Raw genomic sequence first — 18,678 nt, forward strand, 5'->3', positions numbered from 1 at the left:
GTACATCTTTCTGTATATGTATTATATTAAAAGTTTTTAAAATAAATATAATACTTTGATATAAAATAATTATAATCACAAATGTGGAGGCACTTTTAAAACTATGAGAATGTAATGTACATTGTAGTTATACTCTTTTTTTTTTTTTTTTTTTTTATGCGTTACGCGGGCCTCTCACTGTTGTGGCCTCTCCCGCTGCGGAGGACAGGCTCCGGACGCGCAGGCTCAGCGGCCATGGCTCACGGGCCCAGCCGCTCCGCGGCATGTGGGATCTTCCCAGACCGGGGCACGAACCCGTGTCCCCTGCATCGGCAGGCGGACTCTCAACCACTGCGCCACCAGGGAAGCCCCATTGTAGTTATACTCTTAATTCTGAAATCTAGAGAGAAGAAAGTTCACACACACATACATTCACACTCACAAAGATTGGCAGCGTTTTGAATCTTTGAACATTATTGTCTGCATTGGCAGCTAGATATGCAGCTTCATCTTGAGATCATGAAGCAAGTCAGTATAAAAGGACAGGCCAACAAGCTGAGGATGGCAAAGTGGAAAGCTGGAAAGACTGGGTCCTCTGTGTTGAGCTGTTGAAGGCACTGAGCCTGCAACCACTTTTCCCCAAGTCTTACGTGAGATAATAGATTTTTCTCATTCTTAAGAGAAAAAGTGAAATAAAATACAGGCCACATCTAGGGGAATATTTGATAAATGAATAGGCATTTAATGTACTTAAATGTACAATTCAAAAAAGAAACCCAACTAGTATTTTAAAAATTGAAAAGCATGTTCATCGTTGATAGTAATCATGAGATTCAAATAAAAATGAAAAAAAACCACAACAACCCCACCTAGTAATTGCCAACTATTACCACTTCTATTGTGACATGGAAAGCTGATGAAGGTGGCTGAAACTGATGATCTGGTTATGTGTTTGTGGCATTGGAAATTAGTAACAGTCATTCTGGAAAGTTTTTGACAAGATGTTTCAGTAGTCATAAAAACCTGTTTTCCTCTAAGCCTAGTAATCCCATTTCTAGGAATCTCTCCTAAAGAAATCAATCAGACTATGCAAAGGTTCATTGCAACTTTATTTATAGTAGGGAATAATAGGAAAATATCAACATATTCAACAGTAAAAAAATTAAGTAAATTAAAAATTTCAACTGAATTCCAATTTTTAGTTGTGATTTAAAACTATGCAAAAAATATACACATGGAAGATAAAAGAAGAAATCCAAAATCATTGTAATAGTTTTGTTAGAATAGTGGAAGTATGCGTTTTCCCTCCTGTTTTCTAGTTTCTGAACTTTCTGTGATGCTATATTGATATGGTACATCTATAGTCATAACATTATTATAGTAAATTGAGCATTCTTTTGTTTTTTTCCTTGTAAAGTGATTTTTTTGTATTTTATCTATGTTATCATCCAAATAAAACCTGCTAGTTTTGTATGTATTGTAGATTGTATATATCTTTCATGGAGGCAATCTGCTTATTGCTTATGGTTTACTAGGTAAATTTCTCTACTGAGAATTTACATTTAATACTCAGATAATACTGTAATTCACATGACTTTGGGAACTCTTTTTAACTTTGGGCCTCTTTTCAAAGATCAAGCATAATGTAAAATTGCCCAAATCCAGCAGTTTCACTTTTTTAAAAACATGTTGAGAAAGAGAAAAAAATACACTGGACTAGAAAGAGCTCAGCAAGCTCTTGGAGTTGATATGGGTTGAGTGAAGGTAATAAGGATTTGCATTATAGCAGAGGCAGTGGCAGTTAAAAAGAAGAGATGGGTAAGGAGAAAGGTATTATAAAGAAAGAATAGCAAAGCTTGATAGCTCTGTGAAAGTGGGGATGGAAGTGATGGAGGATGACAGTAGTACAGGTGTTTAAAACAGGTTGAGTTTGAAATAACAGCAGCATATCTAGGGAACAGTGCCCACCAGATAGTTGCATGTGGATTGGAAATTAGGAGACACAAAGCAGAACTACAGATTTAAGAGTCATATTGAGGCAGTGGTTGAAGCCATGGGGGATACATGAAGTCTCTGAAAGAGAAGGAGACATGTAGCCTCTTTGGGGCTGTGTACATAGGAAAGATTGAGAGGGAATACAGAAGAACCAGAATCTCATGATTGTTTTAGATCATAAGTTTCTAATGGACAGAATCCATGTTGTTCATCATATAGGAATTTCCACTGAGTCAAGTAAATATGTCATCAGTGATTTTAAAACCCATGGTCTTTTTAAATTTTAGAAAACTCATTCACTTCTTTGTACAAATGACATAACTTTATAGACTTTTAAAGTATATTATTTTTTTACCTATTTATTGAATAATCAGCTGAAAGTTTGTCAGATTTTATGAAAAATTTGTCGAATATGATAAAATTAATTCTTGAACCTTGCTTTGGATGAATTTTTCAGAATCTTTTGAGATTTTCAAAATCCTTTGCATGTCAGTTCAACTTCTCAAATGGATTCATAGTAATAGCCCTAAAAGAGTAGTATTAAGAACGTGGGAGTGCTTTCCAGCCACTTCAGTGCAGTATTTCAGATGATACAATATTCTGAAATAGGAGCCAGATTGATATAATTGAATGACTTGCCTTAGAGTTGTAGGACCATAATTAAGATCAGCTTTGTCAAGTTTCTGGAAGCATTAGTATGCAGTTTGCCCGAAAGCATTTTTGTCACATTTGTGTCGGGGCATAAGTTATCATAAAGCTTGAAAACACATTTTAACAAAAGTCACATTAAATTGGGTTTATTCATTTAGAATCAGTACTTTATTCCTAAATTTGTAGGCTGTGACAAGATGAGTTATATCCTTAAAGTATATACCTCAAAAGTCTATCCCAACAATACTTCATTTTTGTCATAAAAAACGAACAGGAGGTAAGAAGGCACACATTAGGAAGTATATCACTACACTCCACAAAATAACAAATGGTGCATATAAGATTATCTTGTTTCAATCTGGCAAGTTACCAAACTCTTACATCATCCTGTAATCATCTGCTGCAGACTCTGACTTTATACTCAGAAATATCGTGCTTTTAGGTCCCCTTTCACTCTTGTAATTTGATTCTCATGGGTTACTATGGTACCATGTCTAGCTGAAAAGCATCATAGATTCCACATGGGAAAAGCACATTAGTGCTTCTTAATAATGCGTTTTTCTCAATTACACCTTTGCATCATCTTATAATGTATTTGAGAGGAAATACTGCTTTATCCTTCAGATTTGAGTGCAAATCAAGTAAATAAGAATCTTCTATATATTATCAGAGAAATTAAGAACACACATTCATGCCATTATTTAAGAGAAGCATTTTAAATTTGTACTTACTTTCTACTGGTTTCTGTTAAACCTTCAGGTTTTTGTATAAAATTATTTGATGAGCATTTTATATCCAGATGACTTGCTTAGCAGTTAACCTCTGCCCAATTCATGGATGAGCTCTGCTCCACAGGGGATGGCCTAGTGCAGAGCTTGTTTTTTTAACAGCACTGCTTTCTGAAGCTTAACAGAGTGCAGGAAATTGCTTTCTGAGGTGTGGAAAGGAGATTCAGCCCAGATTTAATACATACCCCTTCAAGATAATGGAAGCAGAATGCAGGAAATAACCTCATAAGGTTAACTGAAGTATCAGTCCCCACAACAAAACTAAATCACATAATGAATTAAAAATGGTAGGTCACTTGGTAAAAGTTTTGGAGAAAGCAAGAGGAATTGGGTGAGAGTAAGTTGGAGGGGGAAAGAAGCACTGATCATCTGGAATCCCAACATTTTGAATGACAAGTGCTGAAGAGATACAGGCCAGTTCCTAAATGCTGCACCTCACTTCTCTGTTTTCTTTGTCCCTTGAAAATGTTCTGGTTAGGATCCAACAAAGTTGATTATATCACATTAGCAATACATTAATTTTTAGTTTCTCCTATAAATAATTCACCTAAATAACATATCTTTTCAAACTCTTATATAAGCAAATATACTGAAGCATTCATTTCCTTCAGCAGAACTTCAAGAACTTAATCTCTTTCTAGTTATATTTTTTAATTTTAGAATTTACATATCTATTCATCAGTTGACCCTATTCGTTATATATTCTGTTCCTGAGAATGTTTTATAAACTGCCAAACACTATGTGGATTTTAGTGGGTTTAATTATTTCTCTTCCATTCAAGAAACTTTTATAGAATTAAAATGATCTGATAACCCAATACAAAAGCTCTTAAACTGAAAAATATGTGCAGTACATAATTGGTTTTTGTCATTAACTCATTGCAGTACTCATTGTACTACATTTCACTTCTTAGAATAGTCTTCTCAGGGTGAGATTTTAGGGAGGTTTTAGGCCGGTGTTAAGCACACAGCAGATATACTTAGTTTTGGTTAGTCCCTGCGTGTATTTAACACAGACATGTGTTATATATATGCGATATATATCACATATATATATGTGATGTATTTGTAATATCTGGTGTCTGTTTATTTTTGGAGGATTCTTTTTTTTTAATTTATTTATTTTTGGCTGCATTGGGTCTTCGTTGCTGCACGTGGGCTCTCTCTAGTTGCGGTGAGCGGGGACTACTCTTCGTTGCAGTGCATGGGCTTCTTGCAGTGGCTTCTCTTGTTGCAGAGCACGGGCTCTAGGCACACGGGCTTCAGTAGTTGTGGTGCATGGGCTTAGTTGCTCCGCAGCATGTGGGATCTTCCTGGACCAGGGCTCGAACCCATATCCCCTGCATTGGCAGGCAGATTCCTAACTGCTTCGCCACCAGGGAAGTCCTTTTTGGAGGATTCTAAAGTTGTCTTTTTTGCTTTATACTGGAAGGAAAAGAACAGAATAAATACAACTGCCCTTTCCTTGTGACAGTCGCTGAAGCCATGGACTCTGTGCTTATCTGCCCCACCATTCCTTGGTCACACTTTGTTCATTCATGCTTTAGTGTATTTTTCTCACATTTATTCATAATGCCTGCCTTCTGTCATCTTTTGCCCTTTCAGACTGCTTAAATAGTTGATCCCACAAAGCCTTCCCTAATTAAAAGCCCACATGCCTGTATCAGTGCTTTGCTTTCTATTTCCTTGTAAATTTTGTGTGGTTACATTTCATTGTGTTGCCCATATCTTAAGTATAATTTTGACATCTTCATGTCTCTGTGGTGTATGCCTGTTATTGCTAACTAGGTGAAAAGCTGCTTGAAGACCATGTAGGGTTTTTTTTTTTTAATCCCTTCCTATAACCTCCTCACTGCATAGTGCTCTACACCTAATAGACATTTAAAAGTTTATTTCTAAATTGTAACGGTAGTTCTGTGTTGTCTGATTTTAGATGGTTGCTACTATTGATGTGTGAATGCTGAGTCCCACCCAGAGAATTCAGGAGGCCTCTTCAGCCCTCCAGGAACTTCTAGTTCACTATTCTGAATATTTTGTTTTTGGTCAGCTTGTAATAAACCCTAGGAGTGGAATTCTTAAGCCAACAAAGTTTTCTTTTATTCGGTGCCCTTAAATTAACATCTATATACTGTAATATCTGTGGCAAGGGGGATTGAAGTGGAGTCAGCCCTACCCAAGCCACATGGCTACACATGAGGAGGACTAGAATGACTGCAATATCCATGAAAATAGGGATGATCCCTTACATTAATTTTCTATCTCAACTGGTGCCCAAAAGTACTGTGTATATACAATAGAACCTATACCACACTGTATCTTTTTCCTTATTTCCTATCTAAGAAAGATAGACAATTCTTTAGGGAAAGTTAAAAAGTAGGAATTAGTTGATTGAAGTCAGATAAATAACAAATACTTAAAGAAGACCTTAATGGTAGTTAAAGAACAGAACAGGTACAGGTAGAGCTATAAGGAAGAAGTACTTGGTGAAAATAAGGCATTAGAGCTGAGTGCTAAATAAGCTTCAGTTAAGGAGATGCCCTGATACCTAGTTCTGTGCCCAGAACTTAGTAGGAGTGCCTTTGTTGTTGTGAGAATGAATGAATAGGCTGGTCTCAGGCATCTTCTTATATATCCCCATTATCTTGGTCCCCAATAGGAGATGCCCCATTAGAAACATATTTTGTGTTTTAAGTTTCTGTCAGCAGGTCCAAGCAGTAAGACTGGAAACAAGTGGCATTAGTCTTAAACTTCATATGTATTTCAGACTTGCTTCACTCTCTTTGCTTATTTTTAAAATATTCAAAGATGACATGGTTAGATATTCATGAGTTTTATTATAAAATTCACTTGAAACTGGGACTGGGGAAAACTTGTATCATATTTGTACCACAGTATTTTAATGACTCGTTTCATGTTAATGAATGGTATTTCTTTTTTCCAGGGAATGGATTTGTAAACTCAAGAACTTCTCCAAATTTGATTGGAACTACTGGTGCAAATAGTTTAGGCAAAGTTATGCCTACAAAGTCTCCCCCTCCTCCAGGTGGTGGCAGTCTTGGAATGAACAGTCGAAAACCAGATCTTCGAGTTGTCATCCCCCCTTCAAGCAAGGGCATGATGCCTCCACTGGTACGTTAAACCTTTCTTCAATTTCATTCTTTAAAACATGTATTGTATACATAGTGTATGTTCTCCTTTGCAATTTACTGTACTTCCATAGACTCTAGACCTTTTCCTAATGAGTATTTCTATTTGAAATTAGCATTTGAAGAGACAAGTCTATTTTAAATACACAGGAATCAGATTATGAAAAAACAGGAAATAAATCTACCTAATGGTTATTTAAAATTAAAGCTAAATATGGAGAAGTTATTATGTTAATTTTAATTTACCAAACTGGAATCTTTGCATAGAGATCTCATCCTCAATTTGATAAATTAAACCTGACTTAAGTACTTCTTCTCTGTGCTCTGCATACTTTGAGTAATTTTTTCACATACTTTTCTGTAAGAGAAATACTAAATTATTTGTTAGAAAATTCTACATACCAAAGAGAACTATTGTAGAATAGGAAAGAATGCATAAAAACTTGGATGAGTTGTTCTCATAATTTTTGTTTATTCCTTCTCAAATAACCTTCCCATTTAACTCTTATAAGAATACAGGTCTGCCCACCCCAGCCCTTAACAATGTTCCAGCCTCATTTGCTTTTGAATCCTGTGTTTATAAGAAGAGGACAATATGTCTACCCCCCTTAGCTTTCTATAGAAAAAAGTTAGAACATATATGCAAGTTTTAAAACCATTCTGATTTTAGCAGCTGTTTGACTACTAACAATCAATGTGATGTGTCAGGTGGTCTTTCTACTATGCAGCTGCTAAACTGGCCATTTGATTGTTTGCTAAGTGAAAGTAATGCTATCAGGCTTTAGATAATAATTCTACATTGTATAATGATTTATAGATTCCCAAACATCTTTATATGCATTGTATCATTTGATTCTCAAACAGTGATCTTGGCAGGTAAGATAAGGAAACCGAGGGAAGGTTAGTACTGGTCCAGGGTAGCACAAAAGAGAGCCAGAACCAAAACCCTTTAAGTCAAAAAACAAAGTGCTTTTTCATTCGGAGATACAGAAAATTGGAAACTTGCTCCCAGCCTTACACTGAAAAAATGTTGGACAAACAATTTCATAGTTTTCCTTGAACACATTGTAGTGCTGAGATTTCAGGGCAAACAACTGGCCTAGACTCTAGGGAGAGACAGATACTGCAGGGAGAGGACATTGGAGCACTGACTTTATCTGGGCAAGACACAGATAATAAGAGTTAAGCTAGGGTGATTGGTGAATTGCTGGAGGCCACGTGTTCACTGGCAGGACTCTGTAAAACCCCTGGGACTGCTATGTAGGGAGTCTTAAGCCCTCTTGCAGGCTTTTTCTCCATGAACCCCACTGGGTGCTCACAGAAAAAATTGGGAATATCCTGAAAAAGTCTCCTCTGTGGTGTGCAACGGGAAGAGAGGGGAAGAGCAGCCACTGCACTAGGGGCAAAAAGTTTTGCCTGGATCCTTCTCCCCTTTCACTCCTATGGAACAGAAGTCGTAAGCTGTGAGGAGATGAATGACATAAATGGTCATCCTTAGGCATTGGTGAATTCCCATTGTATCTGGGGAAATGGAAAAGGAAAACTCTCTCAGCCCATGGTGGAGGAGCAGGAACAATGTCATGAACATGGCAGAATTTCTGAGAAGGCTGCAGCCTGAGGCACAGCACAAAGGGGAAGGCTTAAAACTGAGAATGAGCAGTCTTTGGGGAAAAAACAAATAAACAAAAAACCTCTAGCCAACCAATCTTCCATTCCCACCAGAGGGATTTGAGGCCTGTGGTGGATACACTGAGGGTAACCATAGCAACAGTGAAGCTCAAACCCAGCCCAGTTCTTAATTAAATTAACTCAAACTCTGTACTAAAAGGCCTAGCAGGAGGAAAGACCTGTTACAGGTCTTCAGGTCAGTAGGAATTACCCAAACTGAAATATAAAGAAAAGAATCAAAATAAAAAAGAAACAGAACAAAGCCTCTAATATTTGTGGGGCTTTTTCAGATGATTTAACATGTTTATAATTAGAATTCCAAAAAGAGAAGAGAGAGAGAACAGAGCAGAAGAAATGTGTTTGAAGAAATAATAACCAACACCAAACACACACACACTCAGACTACTAAAACAGAAGACAAAGAGGAAAATCTTAAAGGCAACCAGGGAAAAGAGACACATAAATATACAGAGGAATGAAGATAAGAATTTATACCGTACTTCTTTTCAGAAACTATGCAAGCTACAAAACAGTGGAGTAATCTAAAGTGCTGAAATTAAAACAAAAACCAAAAAACTTTCAACCTAGAATTCTGTACCCAGCAAAAATACCTTTCAAGAAATGAAAGAGAAATAAAAACATTCTCAAAAAAAAATTGTGGGAATTTATTGCCAGCAGACATACTCTACAAGAAATGTTAAAGGATTTCCTTTGGAAGAAGGAATATGCTACCAGCAAACTCTTGGGTCTATACAGAGAAATAAAGAACAATGGAAATGGAATAAATGAAGATAAAATAAAATTCATTTTGTCCTTCATTTGATAAACTTTAATTTTAGAACAGTTTTAAATTTGTACAAAGATTGCAAAGGTGGTACAGAAAGTTCCCATATGCTGCACACCCAATTTTTCCTGTGACTTAACATCTTACATTAGTATGGTACATTTGTTACAACTAATGAATCCATATTGATACGTTATTATTAACTAAAGTCTACACTTTATTAGGATACCCTTAGTTGTTAACCCCATGTCTTTTTCTGTTCTGGAATCCAATCCAGGAATACAACATTGCATTTAGTAGTCATGTCTCTTTAGGCTCTTCTTGGCTGTGATAGTTTTTCTAAGACTTTAATGACCTTGACAGTTCTGAGTATTGGTCAGATATGTTGTAGAATGTTCCTGAATTGTGGTTTTTCTGATGTATTTCTCATGATTAGACTGGTGTTATATGTGTTTGGGGGTGGAAGGCTGTGGAACTGAAGTGCCATTTTCATCACATTATATCAAGGGTACATACTATCAACATGACTGTCGATCACTTTGGTCATCTTGCTGGTGTAGTATTTCACTGGCTACTCTTTTCCCCCTTCCCATACTGTCTTCTGTAGAAGGAAGTTACTGTACAAGGCCCACACCTAAGGAGTAGTGGGGGTTATTCTCCTACCTCCTTGAGGGCAGACTACATACATTATTTGTAGTTCTTCTGCACAGGTGACTTATCTGTTCTCTCTCATTTATTTGATCATTTATTTATAGCGAATATTAATATGGACTCATGGACATTTATTTTATACTTTGGGTTATAATACTAAATTCTGTTAATATATGATTCTATCAATACCAATATTAGTTTATTCTGTTGCTCAAACTGTTCCAGCTTCAGCTGTTGAGGACTGTTCAAATGGTTCCTGTGCCTCTTTTATGTACCCTCATCTTTGTGGGGTTTTTTTGGCAGGGAGGAAAGTAGGGGTTACTATTTTATTTTCTGGTTACTACAGAATGCTCCAGGCTCATCTTGTATATTTCCTGCCCCAGTCCTGGAATCGGGCATTTCTCTGAGGAACCTTGGTTCCTTTTATTGGAGAATGATAGAAACCAAGATCTGGGTGTTTTTCCTCTTCTTACTTGCCCCAAAAGATAATTGGCTTTCTAAAGCAAAAATAGTGGCAATGACTTTTGTGTTTATAGCATATGTAAAAATAAAATGATGACGGAGGGATTAGAAATATACTGTTGTAGGTCTTTACACATGATGAGGTGTATATTTGAAGGTGAACTCCAATTAACTGAAGATGTATATTGTAAACCCTAGTACAGCTATAGGAAATAAAAAGAGGTATAAATAAGTCAATAGAGGAGATAAAATAGAAACATAAAATATGCTCCAGTAGCCCAAGAAATGGGAGAAAAAGAGAATAATAAAGAACAGATGGAACAAATGAAATATAGCTAGCAAGATTGTAGATTTTAATCCAACTATACAAGTAAACGTGGTCATAAACATCAGTTAAAAGACAAAATGTCAGATTGGTTAAAAAAGGAAGATCATACTGTCTATAAGAATCCACTTTAAATATAAAGACATAGGTAAAAGGATAGAAAAATATATACCATGCAAACATTAACCAAAAGAAAGCTAGTGTAGTCATATTAATTTCAGGCAATGTAGACTTCACAATAAGGAATATTATCAAGGATAAAGAAGGATATTAAATAGTCCATATTCCAAGAAATAAGTATCTTTAATGTGTATGCACCTAACAGCACAACTTCAAAATACATAAAGCAAAAACTGATACAACTAAAAGGTGGAAGAGAAAAATCCACAATTGTAGTTGGAACCTTCAACACTCTTCTCTCAGTAATTGATAGAACAAGTAGGCAGAAACGCCTAAAGTTAGGCGTTTAGGTGACCTGAGCAATATTAACCAGCCTGATGTAAGAGACAGTTATAGAACACTTCACTTCACATAGCAGAATACACATTCTTCTTAAGGGCACTTGGTACATTCAGCAATTTAGACCATATCCTCTGCCATAAAACAAACCTTAGCAAATTTCAATCATACAAATTACAGTCTCTGAGCATAATAAAATCAATAACAGGAAGACAACAGGAAAGTCTCCACATATAGAAATTAAATAACATACTTTTAAATAACTCATGGGTGTAAGAGGAAATCTCAGGGGAAAATTTGAAATACATATAGCATATCAGAATTTTAGGGACCACCTAGGGTAGCATTGAGAGGGGAAATTCATAGCACTAAACGTTTATATAATAAAAGACGAAGTTCCCAAATCAGTAAGCTTTTACTATAAGAAACTACGGAAAGAAGAGCAAACTTAACCCAAAAGGAGCCAGAAGAAAAGAAAAAAATGAGGAGCAGAAATTAACGAAACTTAAAACAGAAAGACTGTAGAGAAAAGGAATCAAACCAAAGGCTGTTTTTTTTAAAAGATCAATAAAACTGCTAAATTTCTAGTCAAGGTTACCGAAGAAAAGGAGAAGAACACAAGTTATCAATATTAAGAATGAAAGAGGTTACATAACCCAAAGATACTGAAAGATACTGCAAACGATTATTGTACAGAAGATAAGCTACAGAATAATACTACAAACAATTATTGTATAACAGTTAATCTAAAAACAAAACAACACTACAACTTAAAAAGGGGGCAAGGGGAATACTACAAACAACTCTATTCTAATAGATTTGATAGTTTAGATGATATGGGTAAATTATTTTAAAAATACAAATTACCAAAGAATTATTAGACTCACTGAAGAAGAAATAGTTAACCTAAATAGTAAATATCTATTAAAGAAATTGAATTCCTAGTTTTAAAACCTTCCCAAAAAATCTCTAGATGCAGAGAGTTTTACTGCCAAATTTTACCAAACATTTAAGAAGAAATGATATCAATTCTACATAATTTATTTCAGAATAGAGGCAAGGAAGGAACACCTTTTCTTTTTTTTAAGATTTAATTTTATTTATTTTTTTGGCTGCGTTGGGTTGCTGCACATAGGCTTTCTCTAGTTTTGGCAAGGGGGGGCTACTCTTCGTTGCGGTGCACGGGCTTCTCCTTGCAGTGGCTTCTCTTGTTGAGGAGCATGGTCTCTAGGCCCGCAGGCTCAGTAGTTGTGGCTCGCGGGCTCTAGAGTGCAGGCTCAGTAGTTGTGGCGCACAGGCTTAGTTGTTTCATGGCATGTGGGATCTTCCCAGACCAGGGATCGAACCCGTGTCCCCTGAATTGGCAGGCGGATTTTTATCCACTGCGCCATGAGGGAAGTCCCAGGAGGGAACACCTTTCAATTCATTTTATTAGACCAGCATTACTCTAATACAAATCAGAATAAGACATTACAAAAAAAGTATAAGCCAGTATCCCTCATGAACTCGACATAAAATCCTCAACAAATATTAGTTTATTAGTAAATAAATTCATCAGTATCCTAAAAAGGATAATATATTAAAACCAAGTGGGTTTCATTTCAGGAATACAAGGCTGATTCTAAATTTGAAAATTCATCAATATAATTTACCATGTTAACAGAATTCAACTTTTATTCATAATAAAAATAACTTTCATCAAACTAGGAGAAGAAAGGAAGTTTTTTAACCTAATAAAGAGTATTTTCAGAAATTCTACAACTAATATACTTAATAAGGGGGAAACAGTCTTTTGGTAAAATAATATTAGGAACTAGACAGTGGTGTTTATTCTCCCACTCATATCCAACACTGTACTGGAAGTCCTAGATGAAACAGTAAGGCAATAAAAATAAATAAAATGTATACACACTGGGAAGAAAGAAGTTAAACTCTGTTCACAGAAGATAGTATTTATGTAGAAAAGCATAAAAGAACCTACAAAAAAACTTCCAGTGAACAATTGGAATATGCAATTTTAAAATACCATTTAAATATTACTCAAAAAAATGCCTACAAATCTCACCAAATATTTGCATGATTTTCATGCTAAAACTACAAAACATTGTTGAAAGAAATCAAAGAGCCAGATGAGAGAGATATCATATCAATATTGTCAAGATGTCACTTCTTCCTAAATTGGTCAACAGATTAAAACACAGTCCCAGTTTAAATCACAGCAAGGTTTTTTGTAGATATCAACAAGCCAATTCTAAAATATGTATGGAAAGGCAAAGGAACTACATTGGCCAAAACAATTTTGAAAGAGAACAAAATAGGAAGACTAAGACTAACTGGTTTCAAGACCTACAATAAAGCTACAATAATAATGTGTGATACTGGCAGAAAGATGCGCACATTAGGTCAAAGAACAAAACAGAGAGCCCAGAAACTAGACCCACAGAAATATATTCAGTTGGTTTTTTACAAAGGTAGTAAAGCAAATTCAGTGGAGTAAGGATAGTCAGTACAACTAATGGGGCTGCAGCAATTTAGCATCCATATGCAAAAACAGAACCTCGATGTATAATTCATAGCTTAGACAAAAATTAACTTAAAATGTATTATAGATCCAAATGTAAAACACAAAACTCTGAAACTTCTAGAAGAAAACATTGGAGAATTACAACATAAAGAAAAAATTGATATATTGGTATTTAACAAAATTTAAGTTTCACTCCATGAAAAGGCCCTGTTCAGAGAATAAAAAGACAATCTACAGATAAGGAGAGAATATTTGCAAAATCACCTATCTAGTAAAAGATTTTTATCCAGAATGATACAACTACACACCTGTTAGAATGACTAAAATTACAAAAACAAAACCAAAAAACTAAAAATGCCAAGTTCTGGTGAGGATGCAGAGCAGCAAGAATTCTCATGTATTCCTGCTTGGAATTCAAAATGGTACAGCTACTTTGGAAAACAGTTTGGCAACTTCTTATAAAGTTAAATATGTACTTATCATACAACCCAACGATCCTGCTCCTAGAGTATTTACTCAAGTGAATTGAAAACCATGCTTATATAACTTATATTTTTCATAATCTCCCAAAAGTGAGAACAACCCAGATATCCTTCCAGCAGATAAATGGGTATACACACTCTGGTACATCCATACAAAAGAATATTGCTCAGCAATACAAAAGGGATGAAGTATTTATTCACAACAATATAAATGAATCGTAAATGAATTTTGCTAATTGAAAGAAGCCAGATCCCAAAGACTACATAGTATATATATGATTACATTTATATTTCATAATGGAAAATGCAAAACAGATAAGTGGTTGCCAGGGGTGGGGAGAGGAGTTGAATACAAAAGGGGTAGTATAAGGGAATTTTTGAGGGGATGGAACTATCTGTGATACTGTATTGTTCGATACATGAATCTATGCTTTTGTTAAAACCTACAAAACTGTACAATACAAAGAGTGATTTTTTTACTATATGCCATTAAAAAAAGTCAACCAGGATTCCAGGGGAACCCAAGATGAAGTACAGACCATGATACATGAATATAACGTTATTACAAATGAGTGATATGATGATACTGAAGGGGATACTGAAGAGCTGCTCTAAATAACTTTGGAAACTCTTCTGACTGGATACCATAAGTATGGAGACCAAAAAAAATTGCATGAAATCACAGTGCTCAAGATGGTAAATTTGTTACACACATACACACCCTTAAGCAAGCAACTACTATACATTGTAGATAAAGAAAGCCAGGTTTCTCGAGAAAAAACTTACAATAAAGCAATGTGGGTGGGGAACGCTGTAAAGAACCCTGTTTTTCAGGGTTGTATTTGGAGGTTTCAGTATGAACTTTTTTTTTTAACATATATACAGATAGATAGATACAGAAATAGATGTTGTGTACACATGAATTCATATACATCATATATTTCCTAGCTGTAACTGCTGAGAGGGTCTTAAAACAATGACACCTGGTAACTGAGCACACCTCGCACTCAGATCTTAGTTTCTAAACACTATTCTCCAATAAAAAGAATCAAGACTCCTTGGAGAAGTGACTGATTTTAGAGCTAGGGTCAGGAAAATACACAATGAACCAGAGGTGCCAGAGTATAAGGAAATGTATGTCAAAAGTCAGAGGAGCCCAACCTTTCAGAGGAGCTCCTAGTGGCCAGATCTAGAACAATTTAAGCAACAAAATAAATAACAATATTATTGGGTTATAACACAAGAGGAATAAAAGAATTAAAAATACTGAGACTGTTACTAAGTAATTGATTGAATAAATAAAGGGAGAAGGGACAACTCTTCCTCAGAGAAGAATTCTAATTAAATACAGGTAGAAAGAATGAGAGAAATGGCAAATCACCATTGTAACACCACAGTGCAGACCTTGAAGGCAAAGTCAATGGATGAATGCTAAAATTAGCAAAAATTTAAGGAGAAATGGGGTATTTAATAAATCTCAGAATGTCTCTCCCCAAATAATCGTTGATTACAAAAAGAAAAATAGTGATTTTATAGTGGAGAATCCTGGAAGACACTACCTTAACCAGAAGATCAAGGTTAACATCACTGGAAATGGGATGACATGTGCCTTCTGATATCATGTGCTAAGAGGATCACGTCATCCCTGTGGTCTTCTTCCAAAAGTCCATGCTATCTGTCTAACTATGAGAAAATATCAGACAGACCCAAACTGAAGGATGATCTCCAAGATACCTGACCAGTACGCTTCCAAAGTTGTCAAGGTCAGTCATGAAAAACAAGGAAAGACTGAGGGAACTGTGGAGACCAGTGGAGACTAAGGATACATGACAGCTAAAGGCATGTGAGATGCAGGATCTGATCCAGGACCAGAAAAAAGACATTCATGAAAAGACTGAAAGCCAAGGAAAGTCTATAGCTTTGGTTACTACTACATGCAATTTTGACAACTGCATCCTGTTTCTTCAGGGTGTTAACTTTGGAGGAAATTGGATGAGGTGTGTGGTGGTGTGTTCTCTTTGCAGCTGCTCTCTAAGCCTAAAACTGTTTCAGAATACAAACTTAAAAATACATACATAGAGGCACAGTTGATTATGGAAGATTCTCACAAGAATAACACTTCAGAGACAGCACCTAAATCTGGTTCAACAGTTCAGGGAGCTCATATTTCTCATATTCATCAACAGCCGTGTGGCTGATGGGGTCTTGGTGCAATGGCCTGGTGTCAGGCCTGAACCTCTGAGGTGGGAGAGCCGAGTTCAGGACATTGGACCATCAGAGACCTCCTGGCCCCACGTAATATCAATCAGTGAGAGCTCTCCCAGAGATTTCCGTCTCAACACTAAGACCCAGCTCCACCCAACAGCCAGCAAGCTCCAGTGCTGGATGCCTCATGCCAAACAACTAGCAAGACAGAAACACAACCCCACCCATTAGCAGAAAGGCTGCCTAAAATCATACTAAGTTCACAGACACCCCAAAACACACCACTGGACGCAGCCCTGCCCACCAGAAAGACAAGATCCAGCCCTACCCACCAGAACACAGGCACTAGTCCCCTCCACCAGGAAGCCTACACAAGCCACTGAAGCAACCTCACCCACTGGGGACAGACACCAAAAACAACGGAAAGTACAAACCTGCAGCCTGCAAAAAGGAGACCCCAAACACAGTATGTTAAACAAAAAGAGAAGACAGAGAAATATGCAGCATATGAAGGAGCAAGATAAAAACCCACCAGACCAAACAAATGAAGAGGAAATAGGCAGTATACTGGTAAAAGAATTCAGAATGATGATAGTAAAGATGATCCAAACTCCAATAGAATGAAGAAAATACAAGAAATGTTTAACAAGGACCTAGAGGAACTAAAGAGCCCACAAACAACGATGAACAACACAATAAATGAAATTAAAAATTCTCTAGAAGGAATCAATAGCAGAATAACTGAGGCAGAAGAATGTATAAGTGACCTGAAAGATAAAATAGTGGAAATAACTACCACAGAGCAGAATAAAGAAAAAAGAATGAAAAGAATTGAGGACAGTCTCAGAGACCTCTGGGACCATATTAAATGCACCAACATTCGAATTATAGGGGTCTCAGAAGTAGAAGAGAAAAAGAAAGGGTCTGAGAAAATATTTGAAGAGATTATAGTTGAAAACTTCCCTAACATGGGAAAGGCAATAGTCAATCAAGTCCAGGAAGCGCAGAGAGTCCCATACAGGATAAATCCAAGGAGAAACACGCCAAGACACATATTAATCAAAGTATCAAAATTTAAATACAAAGAAAAATATTAAAAGCAGCAAGGGAAAAGCAACAAATAACATACAAAGGAATCCCCATAAGGTTAACAGCTGATCTTTCAACAGAAACTCTGCAAGGCAGAAAGGAGTGGCAGCATGTAATTAAAGTGATGAAAGGAAAAAATCTACAACCAAGATTACTCTATCCAGCAAAGATCTCATTCAGATTTGACAGAGAAATTAAAACCTTTACAGACAAGTAAATGTTAAGAGAATTCAGCACCACCAAACCAGCTTTACAACAAATGCCAAAGGAACTTCTCAAGGCAGGAAACATGAATGAAGGAAAAAACCTCCAAAAACAAACCCAAAGCCATTAAGAAAATGGTAATAGGAGCATATATATCGATAATTACCTTAAATGTAAATGGATTAAATGCTCCAACCAAAAGACATAGACTGGCTGAATGGATACAAAAACAAGACCCATATATATGCTGTCCACAAGAGACCCACTTCAGACCAAGGGACACATACAGACTGAAAGTGAGGGGATGGAAAATGAAATTCCATGCAAATGGAAATCAAAAGAAAGCTGGAGTAGCAATTCTCACATCAGGCAAAATAGCCTTTAAAATAAAGACTATTACAAGAGACAGAGAAGGACACTACATAATGATCAAGGGATCAATCCAAGAAGATATAACAATTGTAAATATTTATGCATCCAACATAGGAGCACCTCAATACAGAAGGCAAATGCTAACAGCCATAAAAGGGGAAATCGACAGTAACACAATCATAGTAGGGGACTTTACACCCCACTTTCACCAATGAACAGATGATGATCCAAACAGAAAATAAATAAGGAAACACAAGCTTTAAATGACACATTAGAGAAGATAGCCTTAAGTGATATTTATAGGACATTCCATCCAAAAACAACAGAATACACTGTCTTCTCAAGTGCTCATGGAACATTCTCCAGGCTAGATCATATCTTGGGACACAAATCAAGCCTTGGTAAATTTAAGAAAATTGAAATCATAACAAGTATCTTTACTGACCACAATGCTATGAGACTAGATATCAATTATGGGAAAAAAACTAAAAAATACAAACACATGGAGGCTAAACAGTACTCTACTAAATAACCAAGAGATCACTGAAGAAAACAGAGAAATCAAAAAGTACCTAGAAACAAATGATGATGAAAACACAACCCAAAACCTATGGGATGCAGCAAAAGCAAAAGCAGTTCTAAGAGGGAAGTTTATAGCAATACAATCCTACCTCAAGAAACAAGAAAAATCTCAAACAACCTAACCTTACACCTAAAGCAATTAGAGAAAGAAGAACAAAAAACCCCAAAGTTAGCAGAAGGAAAGAAATCATAAAGATCAGATCAGAAATAAATGAAAAAGAAATGAAGGAAACAATGCTGAAGATCAACAAAACTAAAAGCTGGTTATTTGAGAAGATAAACAATATTGATAAACCATTAGCCAGACCTATC

The 18,678-nt window shown here is 36.1% G+C and overlaps 1 protein-coding gene across 8 annotated transcripts in view; it reads left to right on the forward strand.

Annotated features, from left to right (window-relative positions):
- Positions 1-18,678, forward strand: part of MEF2A (myocyte enhancer factor 2A) — a 174,566-nt gene that overhangs the window by 138,157 nt on the left and 17,731 nt on the right. For all 8 annotated transcript variants that reach the window (XM_032621893.1, XM_032621895.1, XM_032621898.1 and 5 more), the window contains one exon: positions 6,355-6,542. In XM_032621893.1, coding sequence (XP_032477784.1) covers positions 6,355-6,542 — 188 coding nt within the window. The remainder of the gene's footprint in view (positions 1-6,354; positions 6,543-18,678) is intronic.

This window comes from Phocoena sinus, chromosome 2 (assembly GCF_008692025.1).
Source record: "Phocoena sinus isolate mPhoSin1 chromosome 2, mPhoSin1.pri, whole genome shotgun sequence".
Lineage (NCBI taxonomy): Eukaryota > Metazoa > Chordata > Mammalia > Artiodactyla > Phocoenidae > Phocoena > Phocoena sinus.